This window comes from Monodelphis domestica, chromosome 1 (assembly GCF_027887165.1).
Source record: "Monodelphis domestica isolate mMonDom1 chromosome 1, mMonDom1.pri, whole genome shotgun sequence".
In the NCBI taxonomy this organism is placed as follows: Eukaryota; Metazoa; Chordata; class Mammalia; order Didelphimorphia; family Didelphidae; genus Monodelphis; species Monodelphis domestica.
In genome coordinates, this window is record NC_077227.1 from 252,795,094 (window position 1) to 252,816,122 (window position 21,029).

The following is a 21,029-nucleotide window of genomic DNA, read 5'->3' on the forward strand; positions in this document are numbered from 1 at the left end:
AGGAGGTTATTATTCATAGTACTTTGCACATAGCAAGCATTTAGTGAATGGCTGGTAAATCAATGGAAATGGTATAAAAAAGGAAGGGGTAAGCAATGTCTTGGTACCTAAGGTCTAAGATACCATGGATTTCTAAGAATATTGTAGCTGTGTAACCTTATCTACTATATGCCCACAGGGGAGTTGGAAGAATGGCTAGGAATGTGTTTCCATGGAAACCAGTATCATTTGAATCAAGTATCAATGTTCATTTAGGTAGAAAAGTTGAGAATGAGGACTAAGAAGAGATCACAGGATTTGATCCTTAGTATTTTTTAAACTGTTACTTTCCATCTTAGAATTGATCCTACGTATTAGTTCTAAGGCAGAAGAGTAGTAAGGGCTAGGTAATTGGGGTTAAGTGATTTGCTAGGGGCACAGTTAGGCAGTATCTAAGGCCAAATTTGAACCCAGGACCTCCAATCTCCAGGCCTGCTTCTCTATCCACTGAGCCACTGAGCTGCCTTCCATAGTTATCTTCAAGAGAAAACAATTATCATATTATCTGCCTTCTTGGGGAGGGGGAATGAACAGGAAGGGAGGGATTGTCAGAAAATGAATTTTAAAAAATGTATAGAATACTATTATTGGGTCTATGTCCCAAAGAGGTAAAAAAACGTGAAAAGACCTGTTTGTACAGAAATATTTATAGCTACTCTTTGTGTGGTGACAAAGAATTGGAAACTAATGGGATGTCCCTCAATTGTGGAATGGCTAAACAAACTGTGGTATATGATGGTGATGGAATACTATTGTGCTATATGGAATGATGAATGGAATGATTTCAGAAAGAGCTGGAAAGACCTATGTGAACTGGTGCAAAGTGAAATAAGCAGAACCAGGATATCATTTTATACATACTAACTGCAATATTGTGGAATGATCAGATGCAATAGACTTGGCTACTAACAGCAATGTTATGAAGGAAGGGAGACAATATGGATTATATAACTTTGGAAAACTTAAAAATTGTATAGAAATATATTCTGGGAAAACAAAAAATATATAAAAAGAAAAAATAAAATGAAGATATTAAAAAAGAGAGAGAACAATTCCAGTAGAATCTGTAGCTATATATGGATCATGACTGGCATATTGGGACAGTCTCTATGGACCAAGAACTTGGAAGGTAGACACCCAAGGAAGATAGTACTACCCCAAATGGGCATGGGAGCTGTTGAGACCCCTGATATAGGCCATTTCATGTAGTGATGTTAGCATTTGGAGGCTATCTAAGCAGAAAGCCAGCCCTAGACTTCAAGAGGGTTTCTCTGTTCTCTCATGCTAAAAATCAGTATTTGATCAACATTATCACCAAACATTTATTAATACAGGGCCTTCTTCACTCTTGTTCTTGTTGTACTGGCCATTCATTGTAAGATCCTGGAACTGTTTGTAGCCTGTTCACTTCTCATGGTAAAAGCACATATTTATAAGATATCACATAAAGCAGACTATTCTGTGACATAAAGCAAGGTGATGTAATTTCCCAAAGCAACATCCATTATATTCCCATCACCTTATAGTCACTCCATAATACTTCCTCATTTCAAATTATCACTCTTGTCCATGACAATGAGCATATCTTTTGGAGAAAGAAGGAGAACATGAAGAGGACTCTGGCTCCAAATCCTACATCCTTATCTCAAGGGCCAGATGGCAAGGACTCACAGGAATTATGTTTTAAAGGAAGCTTTCTGGCAAGGGAAGACTTGTCAGTCATCAAGTAATTGGGAAATGCTCACTTCAAAGCTATATAAATAAAAGAGAAAACATAGCCTCTGTCTTCAAGGAATTGACAATCTGATATCTAGTTGAACTCTAATGAAAAATGCTCTAAGAACACCTGCAAAGAAGGGTAAATATGCTTAGTGTGTTTTTGAGGAATCCTGATGCATAAAAAAATTTGACCGATGGAGGTCATTTAAAAGACACTTGGGAGAAAGAATGTTTTGAGTTAGGCTTCAAAGGAGAGGAAGAACACTCATTGATGGATTGAGAGGAAAGAAGCTGGGTGTACATGTATGAAGACCAGGTATCATAAAATCACTGAATTTTAGAGTGATAAAGAAATCTTAGAAATCCAGTCCACTTTATAGATGAGAAAAATGAGACCCATAAAAAGTTAAATGATTTGCCTAGGACCATGACCGCACACGGGCCAAAAAAAGGCATGCAGAGTCCTCTCTGTGAACGTGCCTGTAGTAATTTTTTTTTTTAAACTAGAAATCCAGAGGGCTTGGGACAGAGTTGTTCCTCTCCTCTCTATGTGCCTGAGGACATTCCTCACTTCATCTACCTCTCTGCCCAGCAGCCCAATGGGAGCACTTCTTCCTTTCCATTTTTCTGCACAGTCAATAATTCTATCGAGGAAAGTCGAGGGAGTCTCTCTTCCTACTGTAGGTGCTCAAATTTAGACCAGGTTCCTGGGCATCTGGAATTTTGCCTCATAGTTTCAATTACTGTCTCTCTGGCAGTAGTTAAGTCTCTATACCCTACAAAAGAATTATATTCCCAACCAGGATCCTGAGTTGGCTAATCGGCAATTAGGCGGTTATTAGTAGTGTCCTGTATAATCTGCTCTTTCTCTCTTTTTGTTAATAATTCATCCATAAGGATGTCAAAGTCCACATAAGAAGGACTGTAAAGCTTAACTAAACACTTGAACTGCTTTACAACACCCTTGGGTTCTTCTTCATATGATGGAGTATTTTTCTTAAAACTGTCTATATCAGCCTGGGTAAAACTTTTGGTGGCACATGAGATTCACTATACCATGCTCTGGGGACACTGTGGGTACCTTCCTGAAAGGAAACATATGAGCTGTTTTGGTTTCTAATGCTTCAGGTTCCATTTCTATTTAGTTGGATTATCTGATTTAGTTGCACCTTCTAATTTAGTTACTTCATGTTCATTAGTTTCTGCCATTGTCCCTTTAGCCTTGAGTAATTCCTCATATTGAGTTTACATTCTGTCTAGTTTAGTCTCTAGATAGTTCACTTTTAACATTAGATCACTCTTTACAGTAGCTTGCTTTTAAATGTTTAAACACAACTGCCAAAGATTTGATCATCATGTAAAAGCACATGATAAACAATAGTAGCACAGGGACATAAGAGATTAGATGTGGGAGTGTTAATGAGAGTACTGGCATTAGAAAGTCATAGGTAAGAACATTTTGTACATATTCTGGTACAATAGTGAAAATGAGAGAAGTCATATCTATTAGAGAAAATCCCATGGTGATTTTATGTAGCTAATTCACCAGGTTTTCTGAGAGTACAGATTCTTTGTATCAAGTTGACTGGGAGATGGATTTTGTAGCCACCTACAGTTCAGCTCTAGCTGCTTCCACAGACTCCCTGTTGAGATAATGGCTCCAATTGCCTAAATTGACAATTGGACCCTTTAAAAAAAAAGATAAGTTCTTTGTCCTATTTAGCTTGCCAAACTGTAAAAATAAAATGGTGAGTTATAAAATAAAATATTTGGATAGAAAAACTGTTTCAATATAGGTTCAAAATGTTTCAAAACTGTTTAACTCGGCAATCAGGTTCAAACTGTTTGGATACTTTTGATAGAGGTAATCAAAAGTATCCTCAGTGATAAAGTGATAAAGTGAAACTCAAATGTGAACTTCCCTTCGGGGCCAGGCGCAAGGACGCTAAAGAGATTCTTATTGTAAAAATAAAAGGTTTATTGAAATATATAAGGCTACACTAATCCTCCCTGATCTGACTAACCCAAATTTATACTATCTAAATAAAAACTACCATTATTATCTTTATAAATCTTAATTTTACCTTCACATTATAAAATAGCAAAGGCTCGAGTCTCAACAAGAATCTAGTTAGGACTCTGAGTCTTCTTAACAGACTCAGAGTGCAAACCAAAGACCAGATTTTTCTTAGGTCTTCTCAGAGTTAAACAATTTATAAAAACCACAATGGATATAGTCAATAGTGTTTCCCAAGTTGGGAAAGGAAAACACTGAGCTCCTTCAAAGCTTTCCCTCAGACAGAGAAAGAGGCAAAGATGTTACCTCCTTCAGCCCTGAGAGAGTCTCTGAGAGTGTGTGTCTGTCAACTGCCAAAGACAGTAATTGACATAGAAAAATGGTTATAACTGTCACATCTGAAAGCAACATGCTCTCTCAGCTCTGCTTCAAACTTCAGTTCTTTTCTCAAATACCCACTTTACTTCTTATCCCTAAACTAATAAAACAATACTTATTTTCTAATATCATCCTTACACTATCTGGGGTAAGGCACTGGAGGGGAGGGGGTTCATATGCTTCATGAGGATGTGATACAGATGCCAGGCTGTTGAGTCTGTGGTGAAGGTGATTCCTATGGTGGAATTGAAGAGGAGCTAGGTTTGAGGGAAGTATAGCTCACAGTGTGGCACATAACTGGAGGAGAGCAGAGCTGGAGGGAGGCAGAGCTAGAAGAGAGCAGAGCACTTGGGCCACTCTCCTCCTCCTCTTCACAAGCACTTCTCATCACACATCCCCCTGCCCAGCAGCCCAATGGGTGTGCTTCCTCCTTCCCCTGTCTGGGGTAACAGGGGGGGTCAAAGTGGGAAAGGGGTGGGGGTAGGGCATGGGGGGGCAGGGTGCAGCACTTGGTCTCTGGGGGGTCAGGCACAATACTGGGGAGTATCTGACACTCTGTCTCTAAAAGGTTCACCATCACTGACCTAGGATATCACAGTGGCAGAGCTGATATACGCATGTCCCTTGGCTCCCATTCTAGCACTTTTCCCAATGACCACTGTGTGTGTGTGTGTGTGTGTGTGTGTGTGTGTGTGTGTGTGTGTGTGTTGGCAGATATAGATAGTAGTGCCTGGATGTGTTTGGGTGAAAGTGAGAATAATGAGAAATTAAGATGGTGAAAAATGGGGAAAATTCAAGTTATCTTTCCAGAGGCTATAGGATGATCAGAGACATGAAGAATCACAGAATATCAGAGTTGGAAGGAGCTTTGGAAGGTATCTAGTCCACCCCATGCCAGTCATTGTGTCTATGCACTGGGGATACAAAGACAAAAGAAAGCCCCTATTCTCAAAAAACTCAGAGTCTAATAGGGGAGGCAACATGAAAATAACAAGTTGGATACTAGAAGAGGTGAAGATTATCCACAGAGGAAGAGTACTGTTTTGAAAAGGGATCAGGAAAGGCTTCCTATTAAAGATGGGTATGTAGTTGTGAATCCTTTCTATAACACCTCTAACAATTGATCATCTTCTCTGAAGATCTCTGTGAGAAGGACCCTACTACCACTACCCCGAGGGATCTGTGGTTGTTAGGAATCAAGATAAAATCAGTTAGAGGCAGAGACAAGATGGCATCATAGAAGCAGCAAAAGTGCAGACCTCTGAAAACCCTTCCTCACTGATTACAAACAAAATGCTCCTAGGGGACTGAAAACCAAATCTAACAACAGGACAGAGCTAAGGAACCCTCCTGCTGGACTCAACTTAAAAGATATGCCCCCCAAAGCAATTTGGAACTATGCCCAAAGGGCGACAAAAGAATATCTACCCTTTGATCCAGCCATAGCACTGCTGGGTCTGTACCCCAAAGAGATAATGGACACAAAGACTTGTACAAAAATATCCATAGCTGCGCTCTTTGTGGTGGCCCAAAACTGGAAAACGAGGGGATGCCCATCAATTGGGGAATGGCTGAACAAACTGTGGTATATGTTGGTGATGGAGTACTATTGTGCTAAAAGGAATAATAAAGTGGAGAAGTTCCATGGAGACTGGAACAACCTCCAGGAAGTGATGCAGAGCGAGAGGAGCAGAACCAGGAGAACATTGTACACAGAGACTAATACACTGTGGTATAATCGAACGTAATGGACTTCTCCATTAGTGGCGTTGTAATGTCCCTGAACAACTCGCAGGGATCCAGGAGAAAAAAACACCATTCATAAGCAAAGGATAAACTATGGGAGTGGAAACACCGAGAAAAAGCAACTGCCTGAATACAGAGGTTGAGGGGACATGACAGAGGATAGACTCTAAATGAACACTCTAATGCAAATACTATCAACAAAGCAATGGGTTCAAATCAAGAAAACATCTAATGCCCAGTGGACTTACGCGTCGGCTATGGGGGGTGGGGGGGAGGAAAAGAAAATGATCTATGTCTTTAACGAATAATGCTTGGAAATGATCAAATAAAATATATTTTAAAAAAAAGAAAAGAAAAAAAGATATGCCCCCCAAAAGCCTGAATTCAAGAACACTCAGGTTTAAGGGGAAGGAAGAAGGAAGGACTCAGGACCCCTCCCCCACCTACAGTACTGAGCTTCCAGCAGTGGCTGGAATCTCTGAGCAGGCAAGGGCGCTAGTCTGGAGGGAGTACCTTGCCAGCAAAGTGGTGCCAGGCTCAGGGCTTTGAACACAGGAGGCTGGGAGGCAGCTGGAAGAGAACCTCAGAGAAGGTAACCCAATCACAGCTGAGACACTCCATATTGTGCCCCCCCCCTGAGGTTTTGGCCTCAGGGCACATCAAGTTCTGCAAGATCAACTCTGCCCTGACTTAATCTTATAAAGCCTTCAGAGGGCAGGGAAGCTCAAGCTACAACACCCCACCCCCATAGACTTCTCTGAGAACCTTGCTGATCAAACTCCAAGAGTGAAGGCTGCAATTACTACAGAACACCTTAATAAAAAGCTGGGAAGCCCAGCTCCGTTTCAACTTAGACTGATAGCTGGGGGAAGATCTGACATCAGAACTCAATCTGACCAATCAGGAGAGCAGAGAAGAAGTCCCTTTAGGACAGAAAAGTCCAAACCCATAGACCCAGCACATAATGAGAGGAGCAAGACTATGGGCAACTACAGGGAGGAAAGAAGGGGCAAAATGAGCAAACAACAGAAAAAGTAAAAAAGAAATTATAATCTATAGCTTCTGTTCAAGCAATGAACAAAGAGCAAATGAAACAGAGGAAGATCAAGGAACACCAGGCAAAAACACAGAAATTCCAGCAAATTGGACACAGGCTTTGGAAGAACTCAAAATACAATTCAAAATACAATTAAGATAGGCTGAAGACAACTAGAAAAAGAACTAAAAAAGCAAGATAAGTCATTTGGAAACAGAGGCACTTGAAATAAAATGAGAAAATAGTCTTGAAAGCCAAAATTAATCAGCTTGAAAATGAGGCAAAGAGAGAGGCGGAGACAAGATGGTGGAATGGAGGCAGTGAAAGTTCAGACCTCTGAAAACCCTTCCTTACAATTACAAACTAAATGCTCCTAGGGGACTAAAAATCAAACCTAACAACAAGACAGAGCCAAGGAACCCTCCTGCTGGACTCAATTTAAAAGGTATGACCCCCAAAAGCCGGAATTTGAGAACACTCGGGTTTAAGGGGAAGGGAGAATGAAGGTCCCAGGGCTCCAACCCTGCCACCTAGAGCTGTAGGCCTCCAGTGGCAGCTGGAACCTCTGGGTGGACAAAGGGGCTGGTTTGGAGAGAGTACCTTGTGGGCAAAGCTGTGCCAGGCTCAGAGCATTGAATACAGGTGGTGGGGAAGGAGTTAGAGAAGGAGTACAGAGTGGGCAGCCTAGTTGTAGCAGAGGAGACCCTACATATTGCTCCCCCCCTTCCAGGAGGTTTTGGCCTCAGGGCATATCTAGCCCAACCCAGCTGGACTTCATCCAACCAACAGTCTTCAGAGGGCTGGGAAGCTCAAGCTCCAACACCCCTCCCTCACAGACTGCACTGAGAGACTTGCTGACAAAATGCCAAGAGGGAATACTGACATAAAAGCCCAACCCCCCACCCCAAAATGAGAGGAGCAAGAGCACAGACAACTGCAGGGAGTAAAGTAGGAGTAAATATGAGCAAACAATAGAAAATGAAAAAAGAAATTACAATCAACAGCTTCTAGACAGGCAATGAAGAAAGAGCAAATGGAACAGAGGAAGAGGGAACATCAAGCAATAAAACAGAAAACTCAGAAAATTGGACACAGGCTTTGGAAGAACTCAAAATACAATTCAAAGCACAAATTAAGAGAGACTGAAGACAATTGGGAAAAGAACTTAAAAACTAAAATAAGTCATCTGGAAATGGAGGCACTTGAACTAAAATGAGAAAATAGTGTCTTGAAAGCCAAAAATCAACCAGTTTGAAAATGATGCAAAGGAGATGAAATATGAGGCAAAGAAGATGAAAGATGAGGCAAAGGAGATGAAAGATGAGGTAAAGAGGATGAAATATGACCTCCAAAGAAAATCAAACCAGAAGGAGAAGAATGACCAAAAAGCCAGGGATGAAATATAGTCTTTAAGAACCAGAATACAACACTAGAATCAAGTAACTTCACAAGTCAGTAGGACACTATAAAACAAAATCTAAAGAATGAAAAAATTGAGGAAAATATGAAGCATTTCATTCACAAAACAGAAGATTTAGAAAATGTGGCTGCATCTACACTGAAGGACCGAAAGACATGGAATATGATATTCCAGAAAGCAAGGGAACTAGGTCTACAACCAAGAATCAACTACCCAGCAAAACTGAATATATTCTTACAGGGGAAAGTATGGTCATTTAATAAAATAGAAGAGTTCCAAGAATTTGTAAAGAAAAGACCAGACCTGAACAGAAAATTTGATGCCCACGCACAGAATTAAAGAGAATCACCAAAAGGTAATTAAAAAAGAGGGAAAAAAGAAAAACAAAAAAAAGCTTTTTTTTTTAAGAGACCCAATAAGTTAAAATGATATGTATCCCTATAAGAAAAGAGGTTGTTGGGAATTCTTAAAAATTGTTATTATCCCCTGGGCAGCTAGAAGAAATACACTTAGAACAGTGACAAACTACATAGGATGAAATGACAAGACATAAATATGTATATAGATATATGTATGCATAAACAGATATATATGTGTGTATATATATATGTATGTATACATATAAATATACAACTAGGGCTAAAAAAAAGAAGTTAATACTAAAAGAAATGGGAAAGAAACTGAAGGGGGTAAATTTATATGTCACAAAGAAGCACATGGTGGGAGTGGGGAGAATGTCAATATACTGGAAGGGTAAAGAGGTTGGAGATAGGAAATACTCAACTCATTCGTGCATTGAAATTGACCCAAAGAGGGAAGAACAATCCAATCCATTAGGGCCAATAATTAATTTGCACCCTATAGGGAAGTAGAAGGGTAACAAACTGGTGGGGAGGGAAGCAGTACAAGGGAGGGACAGGGGGGTAGTTTAAAAGGACTGTAAAGAAAATAAGGGGGGAATAAGAAGAGAAGGGGGGTATAAAGGGAAGTAAAATAAGGGTGGGAATGAGGGGAACTGATTAAAAAACAAAACATTGGTATAGAAGGAAATAGTGAAAGAAGAAAAGGAAGGACTAGGACTAGAAATCAAAATGATGGGAAATCCACAGCTGGTAATCATAACTCTGAATGTGAATGGAATGAACTCACCCATAAAATGTGAGCGAATAGCAGAGTGGAGGTAGGATTCATACCAGGAACGCAAGGATTGTTCAATATTAGGAAAACCATCCACTTAATTGACCATATTAACAAGCAAATGGACAAAAATCACATGCTTATCTCAATAGATGCAGCAAAAGCCTTTGACAAAATACAACACCCATTCCTATTGAAAACACCAGAAAGCATAGGAATAGAAGGGATTTTCCTAAAAATAATGAACAGTATATATCTAAAACAATCAGTAAACATCATCTGCAATGGGCATAAACTAGAAACCTTCCCAATAAGATCAGGAGTGAAAACAAGGATGCCCATTATCACCTCTATTATTTAACATTGTACTAGAAACACTAGCAGTAGCAATTAGAGAAGAAAAAGAAATTGAAGGAATTAAAATAGGCAATGAGGAGACCAAGCTATCACTCTTTGTGGATGATATGATGGTCTACTTAAAGAATCCTAGAGAATCAACCAAAAAGCTAGTCGAAATAATCAACAACTTTAGCAAAGTTGCAGGATACAAAATAAGCCCCCATAAGTCATCAGCATTTTTATATATCTCCAACACATCTCAGCAGCAAGAATTAGAGAAATTCCATTTAAAATCACTCTAGACAATATAAAATACTTAAGAATCTATCTGTTGAGACAAACACAGGCACTATATGAACACAACTACAAAACACTCTACACACAATTAAAACTAGATCTAAACAATTTGAAAACCATTAATTGCTCATGGGTAGGATGAGCTAACATAATAAAAATGACAATCCTACCCCAATTAATTTACTTATTTAGTGCCATACCAATTGAACTACCAAAAAACTTTTTTACTGAATTAGAAAAAACCATAACAAAGTTCATTTGGAAGAACAAAAGATCAAGGATATCTAGGGAAATCATGAGAAAAAATGTGAAGGAAGTACTTGCAGTCCCAGATCTCAAACTATACTATAAAGTAGTGGTCATCAAAACAATTTGGTACTGGCTAAGAGACAGAGAGGAGGACCAGTGGAATACATTTGGGGTAAATGACCTCAGTAAGACAGTCTATGAAAAGCCCAAATATCACAGATTTGGGGGCCAAAACCACTATTTAATAAAAACTGCTGGGAAAATTGGAAGACAGTATGGGAGAGATTAGGTTTGGATCAACATCTCACACCCTACATCAAGATAAACTCAGAATTGGTGAATGGCCTGAATATAAAGAAGGAAACTATAAGCAAATTAGGTGAACACAGAAAAATAATATACGTGTCAGATATTTGGTAAAGGAAAGATTTTAAGACAAAGCAAGAGTTAGAAAAAATCACAAAATGTAAAATAAATAATTTTGATTACATTAAATTAAAAAGGTTTGTACAAACAAAACCAATGCAACCAAAATTAGAAGGGAAGCAACAAATTGGGAAACAATCTTCATAACAAAAAGCTCTGACAAAGGTCTAATTACTCAAATTTATAAAGAGTCAAATCAATTGTATAAAAAACCAAACCATTCTCCAATTGATAAATGGGCAAGGGACATGAATAGGCAATTTTCAGATAAAGAAATCAAAACTATTAATAAACACATGAAAAAGTGTTCTAAATCTCTTATAATCAGAGAGATGCAAATCAAAATAACTCTGAGGTATCACCTCACACCTAGCAGATTGGCTAACATGACAGCAAAGGAAAGTAATGAATGTTGGAGGGGATGTGGCAAAGTTGGGACATTAATTCATTGCTGGTGGAGTTGTGAATTAATCCAACTATTCTGGAGGACAATTGGGAACTATGCCCACAGGGCACTAAAGGACTGCCTACCCTTTCATCCAGCCATAGCACTGATGGGTTTGTATCTCAAAGAGATCATGAGGAAAAAGCCTTGTACAAGAATATTCATAGCTGTGTTCTTTTGTGCTGGCAAAAAATTGGAAAATGAGGGGATGTCCTTCAATTGGGGAATGGCTAAAAAAATTGTGGTATATGTTGGTGATGGAATACTATTGTGCTCAAATGAATAATAAATTGCGACCTCCAGGAACTGATGCAGAGTGAGAGAAGCAGAATCAGAAGAACATTATACAGAGAGACGGATACACTGTGGTACAATCGAATGTAATGGACTTCTCCATTAGTGGCAATGCAGTGATCCTGTACAACTCAGAGGGATTTATGAGAAAGAACACTATCCACTCAGAGGAAAAACTGTGGTAGTAGAAACACAGAAGAAAAACAACTGCTTGATCACATGGGTCAATGGGGATATGATTGGGGATATAATCTCTAAATGATCATCCTAGTGCAAACATCAACAACATGATTTTGACCAAGGACACATGTAAAACTCAGTGGAATTGTGTGTCAGCTATGGGAAGGGGTGTGGGGAGGGGAGGGAGGGAAAGAATATGATTCTTGTAACCAAGGAATAATGTTCTAAATTGACTAAATAAAATTTTAAAAAAAGATAAAAATCAGTTTCTTCCATTAGTTCTATCCTCAAGGACCAAGTAGAACAAGACTATTTCCTTTTCCACAGTGACAGTCCTTCTAATACTTGAAAACAGGTAGATAGCATATGTTCCTCCTCCCAGGCCCACTTTCCTCTGATCTTTAGAACTAGAAGGAGATATACACAGTTAAATTCCTTTTGATGATGGTGATGATTTGGAGATGGCTAAGTTTAATGGATTTTAGGAATGGCAGAAGAAATTGTTATCTCATTTCTGGGGGTCTGCTGCGTGAAGATTAGGATAGAGCCTATAAACTAATTTACTCCTGCCCAGTATTGCCTAAGGTAGAAGAGGCTCCATAATTCAGAGGCCAAACACAAGCAGTAGGCTTGTGTTAATAATTAGGGAGTTCCAATAGCTGATGCAGAGTCAGAGGCTTTGAATCACTTCTATTCCCAGGAGTATGTTGGTGAATGTTTAACCACCAAGACACGCTTTTAAACTTAAACTGCCTTACTAACATTTTTTTTATCACATCTAAGTCAAACAATCTACAAAACAATAAATCAAACCCTGATTTGGAGTGTTTGCTAATTTCCAAAGCATTCATCCTATAAATTGAACAATCACCTCTTAGGAGCTGACTCCATTATAGCCCTGACCATTCCCTTCTTCCCCCAAGCCACATTGCCTTCCCGAAGAGCTCAGGGTGAAGCTACTTACTTCATGAGTACGGTATTAAAGAACCAGGAAAAGTAGCCCTGGGGGAAAAAAGGAGAAGAGCAGAGTGAGTAAGCACACTGTTAGGGGCGTCCTTAGGTCCCAGCTATACAGGCATGCTTCCAGGACCTTGAGAAATGTTTACTAAGGGCATGTGCCCTGACTCTACCCCAAATAATAATTCTGTCCACGTGAAGTCATCAGATATTATAAAAACTAAATCCTTTCATTCAGCGAATATATGAGTAGTATGTATGAATGTACATACACACATACACACACATGCATAGAGCCTACAGTTTGAAAAGACCCAGAGGTCATCTAGTCCAACCTCCTAATTTGCAAAGGAGGAAACTGAGTCTCAAAGAAGCTAAATGACATGTCCAGGTTCATATAGGTAGTGTCATCTACATGCTTCAGTTCCAGAGTTAGTGCTTTCTCTCTTTAAACATAGCAGAAAACATACACAACTGTGCATACAAAACTTAGAAACACCAGAGGTACACATGAGTCTTGTGGCCAGCCACATTCTCAAATGTTGCCTAACAAATGTAATTAGGAAATATTTAACAAAATAAAAATACAATAGAATATTTAGGGCAGCTAAGTGGTACAGCAGATAGAGTGCCAGGTCTGAAGTCAGGAAGACTCATCTTCATGAGTTCAAATCCAGGTTCAGACACTCACTAGCTGTGCCACCTTGGGCAAGTCATTTAACCCTGTTTGCTTCAGTTTCCTCATTTGTAAAATGAACTGGAGAAAGAAATGGCAAACCTCTCCAGTATATTTGTCAACAAAATCCCAAATGGGATTGTGAAGAGTTGGACACGACTGAAAAATAAAAACTAACACATTTATAGGATTTATAATGGGATAGGCACCATACTAAGTGCTTTACAATTATCATTTCATTTGGTCCTCATAACATCTCTGGGAGGTAGATGCTATTATTATTCCTATCATGCATTTTTAAAAATCATGCTTCCATTTCAGTCTCAAGGCAGAAGGGTGGTAAGGGCTTGGCAGTGGGGGTTAAGTGACTTGCTCAGAGTCACACAGCTAGGAAGTATCTGAGGTCATATCTGAACCCAGGTCCTTCCAGCTCCACGTCTGTTGCCCCATTTACTGTGCTACCCAATTGCCTTGCCCTTCACCAATTTCTTTTTAAAAAAAAAATCCTTACCTTCTTGTCTTAGAATTGATGTCGGGTATCTCTGTTCTAAGGCAGAAGAGCAATAAGGGCTAGGCAAAAGGGGTTAAGTGACTTGTCCTAGGTCACACAGATAGGACTGGTCTGAGACCAGCTTTGGACCCAGGACCTCTCATCTCCATGCCTGGCTTTCTATCCACTGTGCTCCCTAGCCACCCCCGCCCCTTATTGTTTAGCGACTCTTCCTATTTGAGTTTGACATCCCCGAGATATACCATAACACAGTTACATACATTGTAGGACATATAGACAGGTTTGTGAATTCATATTGCTTTCATTCATTCATTTACTGAGTAACTACTATATTCAGGGCACTGTCCTAGGGATACTAGGGGATATGGAGAAGAATGATAGCCCTTGCTCTCACAGAATTTATATTTTGCATTTATATTCCATCTTGGTCTTTGAAAAAAGGACAAACAACAATAGCAACAACAACAGCATAGAGTGGATAGTACAGTCTCTCATGTATGTTGTGAGAAAAAAAATGGTATCGGGGAAGCTAGGTGACTCAATGGATAGCGAACCAAGCATAGAGATGAGAGGTCCTGGGTTGATATTTGGCTTCAGACACTTTCTAGCTGTGTGATCCTGGGCAAGTCACTTAACCCTAATTGCCTGGTCCTTATTGCTCTTCTGCCTTGGAACCAATCCTTAGGATTAATTCCAAGACAGAAGGTAAGAGTTTTTTTTTTTTAAATCAACAAACAACTATGTGTCAGATCCTTGTACGTCCTTTCCTATGAAGGCCCTGGTCAAATGTTCCTAGGAGCAAGATTGTCTGGTGGGAACTAGCTATGTGTAACTTTGGTCAAGTCAAAGAAATTCAGTCTGTTTTCTCATCCCCAAAAGAGAATTATAATCTTTGTCCTGCTTACTCCCATGTTTGCTCTGAGGAGCAAATGAAATAATGGATGTGAAGGTGCATTATGCTATATGAATGTAGAGTGGGATAGGTATCATAATTGTATGTATACTCCATTTGGCATTTAAAACTCTTCATTACATGGCTCACTATTCTTCATTTTCATGGTTCCATTATGTTTACAAATTTGGAGTTCAGAAGATCATAGGATTTAAAGCTAGAAAAAGATTTTAGGGGTCAAATCTGATTTCCTTTCAGCCATAGCACTGCTGGGTTTATACCCCAAAGACATAATAAGGAAAAAAGACATGTACAAAAATATTCATAGCTGCGCTCTTTGTGGTGGCAAAAAATTGAAAAATGAGGGGATGCCCTTCAATTGGGGAATGGATAAACAAATTGTGGTATATGTTGGTGTTGGAATACTACTGAGCTCAAAGGAACAATGAATTGGAGGAATTCCATGTGAACTGGAACAACCTCCAGGAACTGATGCAAAGTTGAAAGGAGCAGAACCAGGAGAACATATTACACACAGAGACTGACTGATACACTGTGGTACAATTGAACATAATGGACTTCTCTACTAGCAGCAATGCAATGACCCAGGACAATTCTGAGGGACTTATGAGAAAGAACACTATCCATATTCAGAGAAAGAACTGTGGGAGTAGAAGCACAGAAGAAAAACAACTTCCTGATCACATGGTTCGATGGGGATATGATTGGGGATGTGGACTCTAAATGATCACCTTAATGCAAATATCAATAATATGGAAATAGGTCTTGATCAGTGATGCATGTAAAACCCAGTGGAATTCCTCATTGGCTATGGGAGGGGGTGGGAGGATAGAAGGGAAAGAACATGAATCTTGTAACCATGGAAAAATAGTCTAAATTAATTAAATAAAAATTTTCAAATCACACACACAAAAAGTCTGATTTCCTCATTAAAAGTCAAAGACTAATTTGAAATCTAGACCATTTGACTCCAAATCCATTGCTTTCTTCTACTATACTTATGCAGATCAGCCCATAACTAATCGTTTCTTCTCATTTGTATCCTAAAATCATATCCAATTAGTTAGAAGAATAGAATAATAATAATAACAACAGCAACAATAGCAATTACTATTACTGGGCAGCCAAGTGGCACAGTAGATAGAGTGTTGGGCCTAGAGTCAAGAAGATTCCTCTTCTTGAGTTAAAATTTGGCCTCAGATACTTACTAATTATGTAACCCTGGGCAAGTCACTTAACCCTGTTTGCTTCAGTTTCCTCATTTGTCAAATGAGCTGAAGAAGGAAATGGCAAATCACTACAGCATCTTTGCCAAGAAAACCACAAATGGGGGGCAGCTGGGTGGCTCAGTGGATTAAGAGTCTGACTTAGAGATGGGAAGTCCTAGGTTCAAATTTGGCCTCAGATACTTCCCAGCTGTGTGACCCTGTGCAAGTCACTTAACCCCCATTGCCTAGTCTTTACCACTCTTTTGCCTTGGAGCGAATACACAGTATTGACTCTAAGACAGAAGGTAAGGGTTTTAAAAAAAATAAAAAGAAAACCACAAATGAGGTTATGAAGAATTGGACATGCTGAACAACAACTAACATGTATATAGTGCTTACTGTGTGCCATGCACCATGCTAAGTGCTTTACAGTTATTTCCTTTGATCGTCACAACAATCCTTAGAGGTAGGTACTATTACTATTTCCATTTTTAAGATGAGGAAACTGAGGGAAAAAATGGGCTAAGTGACTTGTGTAGGGTCTGAGGCCAGATTTGAGGACACACACTCTCTCTCTGTATGTACATATGTATGCATGTATAGATGTACCTTATATAAAAGTTTAAAAAGAGCTTTCCTGCAAGACAAAATATTAAAAGACAAGTTTCCCAGATAAGAAATCTGAGGCTCAGAGATCCCCATTTCTTAAGAGCCTCAACCATGTTATTCACTTTACATCTAACTCAACTCATTCTCTAAATTATTATGCATCCTTCAGGGCCTTGTTTTGACAGGGTGCCCACTCCTTTTTTCCAGTTCCTTTTTATGTTTTGTCTTTCTATATTAGAGTGAAAATTCCTTGAGGGTAGGGACTCAATGAAAACCTGCTTCTGAGCATCTAATGAGAAATCTGACCACAGGAATGGGATCCTCACTCTAGTATGTATCTCCCTCACCCAGACCAGCTCTCCGCCAAATACTTACTGTATCTCTTCCTTGTTCTTCCAGAGTAGCCTCCAATGGGGAAATCTTTTCAGTTTGCTCTCCAAAGAACATTGAGATTAGGCTAGTCCTAGAAAAAGACATGAAGAAGAGACAGGAAGAGAGGAGGGAAGAAAGGAAGATGTCTGTCAGTTATAGTCTTATCTGAGGTAAGGAATGTTTTTAGTTCCTATACCAGCAGTGGATAGAATACCAGGCTTTGAGTCAAAAAGACTTATCTTTCCTGAGTTCAAATCTGGCTTCAGATTTTTACTATCTGTGTGATCCTAAGCCACTTAACCTTGTTTGCCTCAGTTTCCTCATTTGTCATATGAGCTGGGGAAGGAAATAGCAAAACATTTCAGAAAACCCCAAAAGAGGTCACAAAGAGTCAGACATGACTGAACCAAAAATAGCAGCAGTAGAGTTTTCTTAGCTCATTAGTTGCTTTATCTTTTTATCTATATCTCTTTATCTTTAACTGACCCACTCAAGTTGGCATGTTCAAGGACCCTGGAGATCTGCTTGCCCTAGATTGGTGTGTGTGTGTGTGTGTGTGTGTGTGTGTGTGTGTGTGTGTGTGTGTGTGTGTGTGTATATATATATATTTATGTACCTCAGGATAAGATCATAGGGACCTTTCCCTTCTTGAGGCACCCCAAATAGGTTATCAGATGGATTTCCTATTGTTTGTACACAGTTGTTTGCATATAGTCTCCCCTATTAGATTTTGAACTCCTTCAGGATGGGGATTGTCTTTTGTCTTGGTTTCCTAGCACTTATCATAGTGCATGGCATATAGTGGACACTTAATAAATGCTTCCTGACTAACACGAATGGCTTCAATTTCTTGAACCAAACTCAGATTGGTACTCAAGGGTGGCTGTGAGATAAAGCCACATATCTTCTTGTATCTCTTCTTTTTAATTAAGTATTTTGCTAGTAGTTTATATATTATAAGTAAACACTGTAGTTTTGGTTAGATGTGGATATGACTGTGTGAGATCTAGAAATTAACCAATGCAGAGGATTATCTAGATGGATTTGGGGCTTTTTTGTCCTCAATGAGTGGCAGGTTAACTTTCTCCCAAGTTAACCTGCCACTCATTTAAATTTAGCTTTCTTTTTTTTTTCTTTAAACCCTTACCTTCCAACTTGGAGTCAATACTGTGTATTGGTTCCAAGGCAGAAGAGTGGTAAAGGTTAGGCAAGGGGGGGGTCAAGTGACTTGCCCAGGGTCACACAGCTGGGAAGTGTCTGAGGCCAGCTTTGAACCTAGGACCTCCCGTCTCTAGGCCTGGCTCTCAATCCACTGAGTTACCCAGCTGCCCCCATAAATTTAGCTTTCTGTTGGAAGGTCTTGAAGAAGTAAAAAGAGTCACTATCCATATGTATTAATATTTTACACACTGTGAAATGAGGACAAGAACTCAGTCATATCTAACCTTTTGAAATCTAATTTCTCTCACCTCTAGAAAATGAACTGACAAATAGAAACAAGCAACAGACACAATCTATGTATGTATGTATGTATGTATGTATGTATATATCTATCTATCTGTCTGCCTTCCTGCCTCTCTGCTTGTCTGTCTGCCTGCCTGCCTGTCTGTCTGTCTATCTATGGCTATCTATTTATCTATCCATCTATCTATCTATCTATCTATCTATCTATCTATCTATCTACCTATCTACCTATCTGTTACTAGCTTTTTTTGGGTCAATTGATGCATTTTCTTTTGTGAGGAAGAAGGAAGATACCCAGAAACTTTAATGTAAAAACAAATAAATAAAAATACATTTAAAACAATTTAATTTCTCCAAATGGAGCTATTCATTTGAGGTTTTTCAGCTGGTTGATCAATTTGGAATATGATGGGGACAGTCACATCAAGGAGAAATCAAGGCAAATATATGTTTGTTAGATGGATTTGGGTCTTACCTATTATGATCTGCCAGCAGACCTAGGCGTCCATAGTCCCAGGCGGCTTTTCGGAGGAAGGCGTAGATAAAAATAGCAATCTGAAGTTGGGAAGAAAAGTGAGTCAAGTCCAGCTTCCTACTCTTTTCTTGGCCCTTTGACTCCTGATGACACTCTATCTAAAGGCTTTTTCCTGGAGTTAAAAGTAGTTCCTATGTATGGAGACTATCACTCTAGCCCTTTGACAGTTAGGAACGGGATCTTTAACTGATTCAAAAAAGAAAGGAAGCAAAGCCTTGGTTCATGAGCATTGGCCTGGAACTTAGGAGACTGAGTATACATTCAATTCTGCCACTCAATTTTGTATCTATAAAGGAGAAAAACAACTAAGATCATAGATTTAGAGTTGGAAGGGACCTTTTAGGTCCCTGAGTTCTTAATTTTTAAAGTGAGAGGAAAAGTCCTTCATTTTACAGATGAGAAAATGGAGTATGATAAGGGTTAAATGATCGGTCCAGGGTCATAAAGTTAGTAATTAGCCAGCCTAGAAGTTTTTCTGAGGCAAGATTTGAACTTGGGTCTCCTGACTCCAAGTACAATAGTCTATTCACTATACTGTACTGGTTTTAAAATTTGAGGTGTTAGGTTAGATGACTTCAACAGTCTTTTTCAGTAGCTTTGATACAAACTGTCTAAGTGACCTGACCATTTTAAGCTTCAGTTTCCTCCTGCGTAAAAATGAGAATAGTATTATCTGTCCTGCCTACCTCCAGAATTAATGTTGTGAGGATCCAATGAGATAATGAACTTTATAATTGGACTGGGAGACAAGAGGCCTGGGTTCTTATTTTAGCTAGTTGTTTGCCAATGAACATACTAATCAACCCTGTGCCTCAGTTTACTTATCTAAAATGATAGAGTTGAAAGAGTAGATCTTTATTATCCCTTTCCAATTCTAACCTTCAATGATTTCTTAACCCTTTTGCTAAGCTGTTATTCTATCTGCCACTTTTATCTGGAATGAAGTTTTACTATGGGAATAAGATTGGCCCCCATATTTGTCCATTAAAAGGGAAGTCAAAGATCCCTTCACCTGTCCTCCCCATCAACAAAGAGGCATCTTTGGGGTAGGTGTGAGGTTGACTGAACATTTAGTAGCACCATAAAGTGCTCTGAGAGCTTCAATTGAAAATTACCAAAGAAGCATTCTTTTTGGAGATATTAAAGAGGAAAAAAGAAAAGTAAAGCACAGGGAAAGAAGAGGTGCATTGGCAGGTGGCTAAAACAATGTAGAAAAGGAGGAAGAGTGGTCAGATGGACAAAGCACACTATCTGGAGTTGGATTTGGAAAATCAGAGTTCCAATTTCACCTCTGTCATTTGTTATGTGTGTGACCTTTGTCAAATCACTTGGCCTCTTTGGGCATCAGCTTCTTCATCTATAAAATGATGGGGCTGGACTATATGGTAACTAAAGGCTCTCTCAGCTCTAAATTTATGCCCTTGTGATCTTTTGATTCTATGAACTCTGCTCATTATTCCTCTTCTACTTGGACTCCCAGACAGTTTTGTAACCTTGGCTATCCGCCAGTTCGTATAGATACAGCTTTGACCAGGACTCCCTCTAGAGTTATTCTCTTTTTTCTCCATACCTTGCCACTGACTTACCAACCAGAAGACGACGTTTAGGGCAAACACAACGGGTACTCCACCAAAGGCATACTCCATCAAGATAGAATCCCTAAAGTGTAAGCAACTCTCTTTTGAGCTCTTGTTCATTCTTTCTACTACATACAGGAGATCCATGGGCATAGTGTTCTGGTTTGCTGAGTCTGAGACCATTTTGCCAAGGTTGGGTTTCTCCTCACTCTGTGAAACAGAAGACTAAAAGAGGAAAGAAAGTTGGATTAGTTGAATTCCATAGCCAGAACATCTTCCACAATGTCAGGTTTCATACCCTATCTCCTAAAAGAGAAGATTACCCAAAGGGCATCCAAGGCTAAACATACCTGGCTGCCTTTGTAGACAGCTCAATCCTTAACCCTAACCCTCACAAAGCTCAGGACCCAGTGGGGGGAAGGACAGGGAAATGACATTTTATATACCAATTATGCAAATCATCATCAGCCCAAGATCCTAAAAGA

General features: G+C 39.3%; 1 protein-coding gene across 16 annotated transcripts in view; it reads right to left on the minus strand.

Moving 5' to 3' along the window:
- The window catches only part of TMEM63C (transmembrane protein 63C), a 230,531-nt gene that overhangs the window by 49,546 nt on the left and 159,956 nt on the right, over positions 1 to 21,029 (minus strand). For all 16 annotated transcript variants that reach the window (XR_001626537.2, XR_457336.3, XM_056810623.1 and 13 more), the window contains 4 exons: positions 20,554 to 20,769; positions 18,908 to 18,987; positions 16,972 to 17,059; positions 12,687 to 12,724 (listed from right to left, as the gene is read on the minus strand). Coding sequence is in view for 14 of the 16 variants with exons in the window: in XM_016428342.2 (XP_016283828.1) it covers positions 12,687 to 12,724; positions 16,972 to 17,059; positions 18,908 to 18,987; positions 20,554 to 20,769 (422 nt within the window). In the remaining 2 variants the exon portion in view is untranslated. The remainder of the gene's footprint in view (positions 1 to 12,686; positions 12,725 to 16,971; positions 17,060 to 18,907; positions 18,988 to 20,553; positions 20,770 to 21,029) is intronic.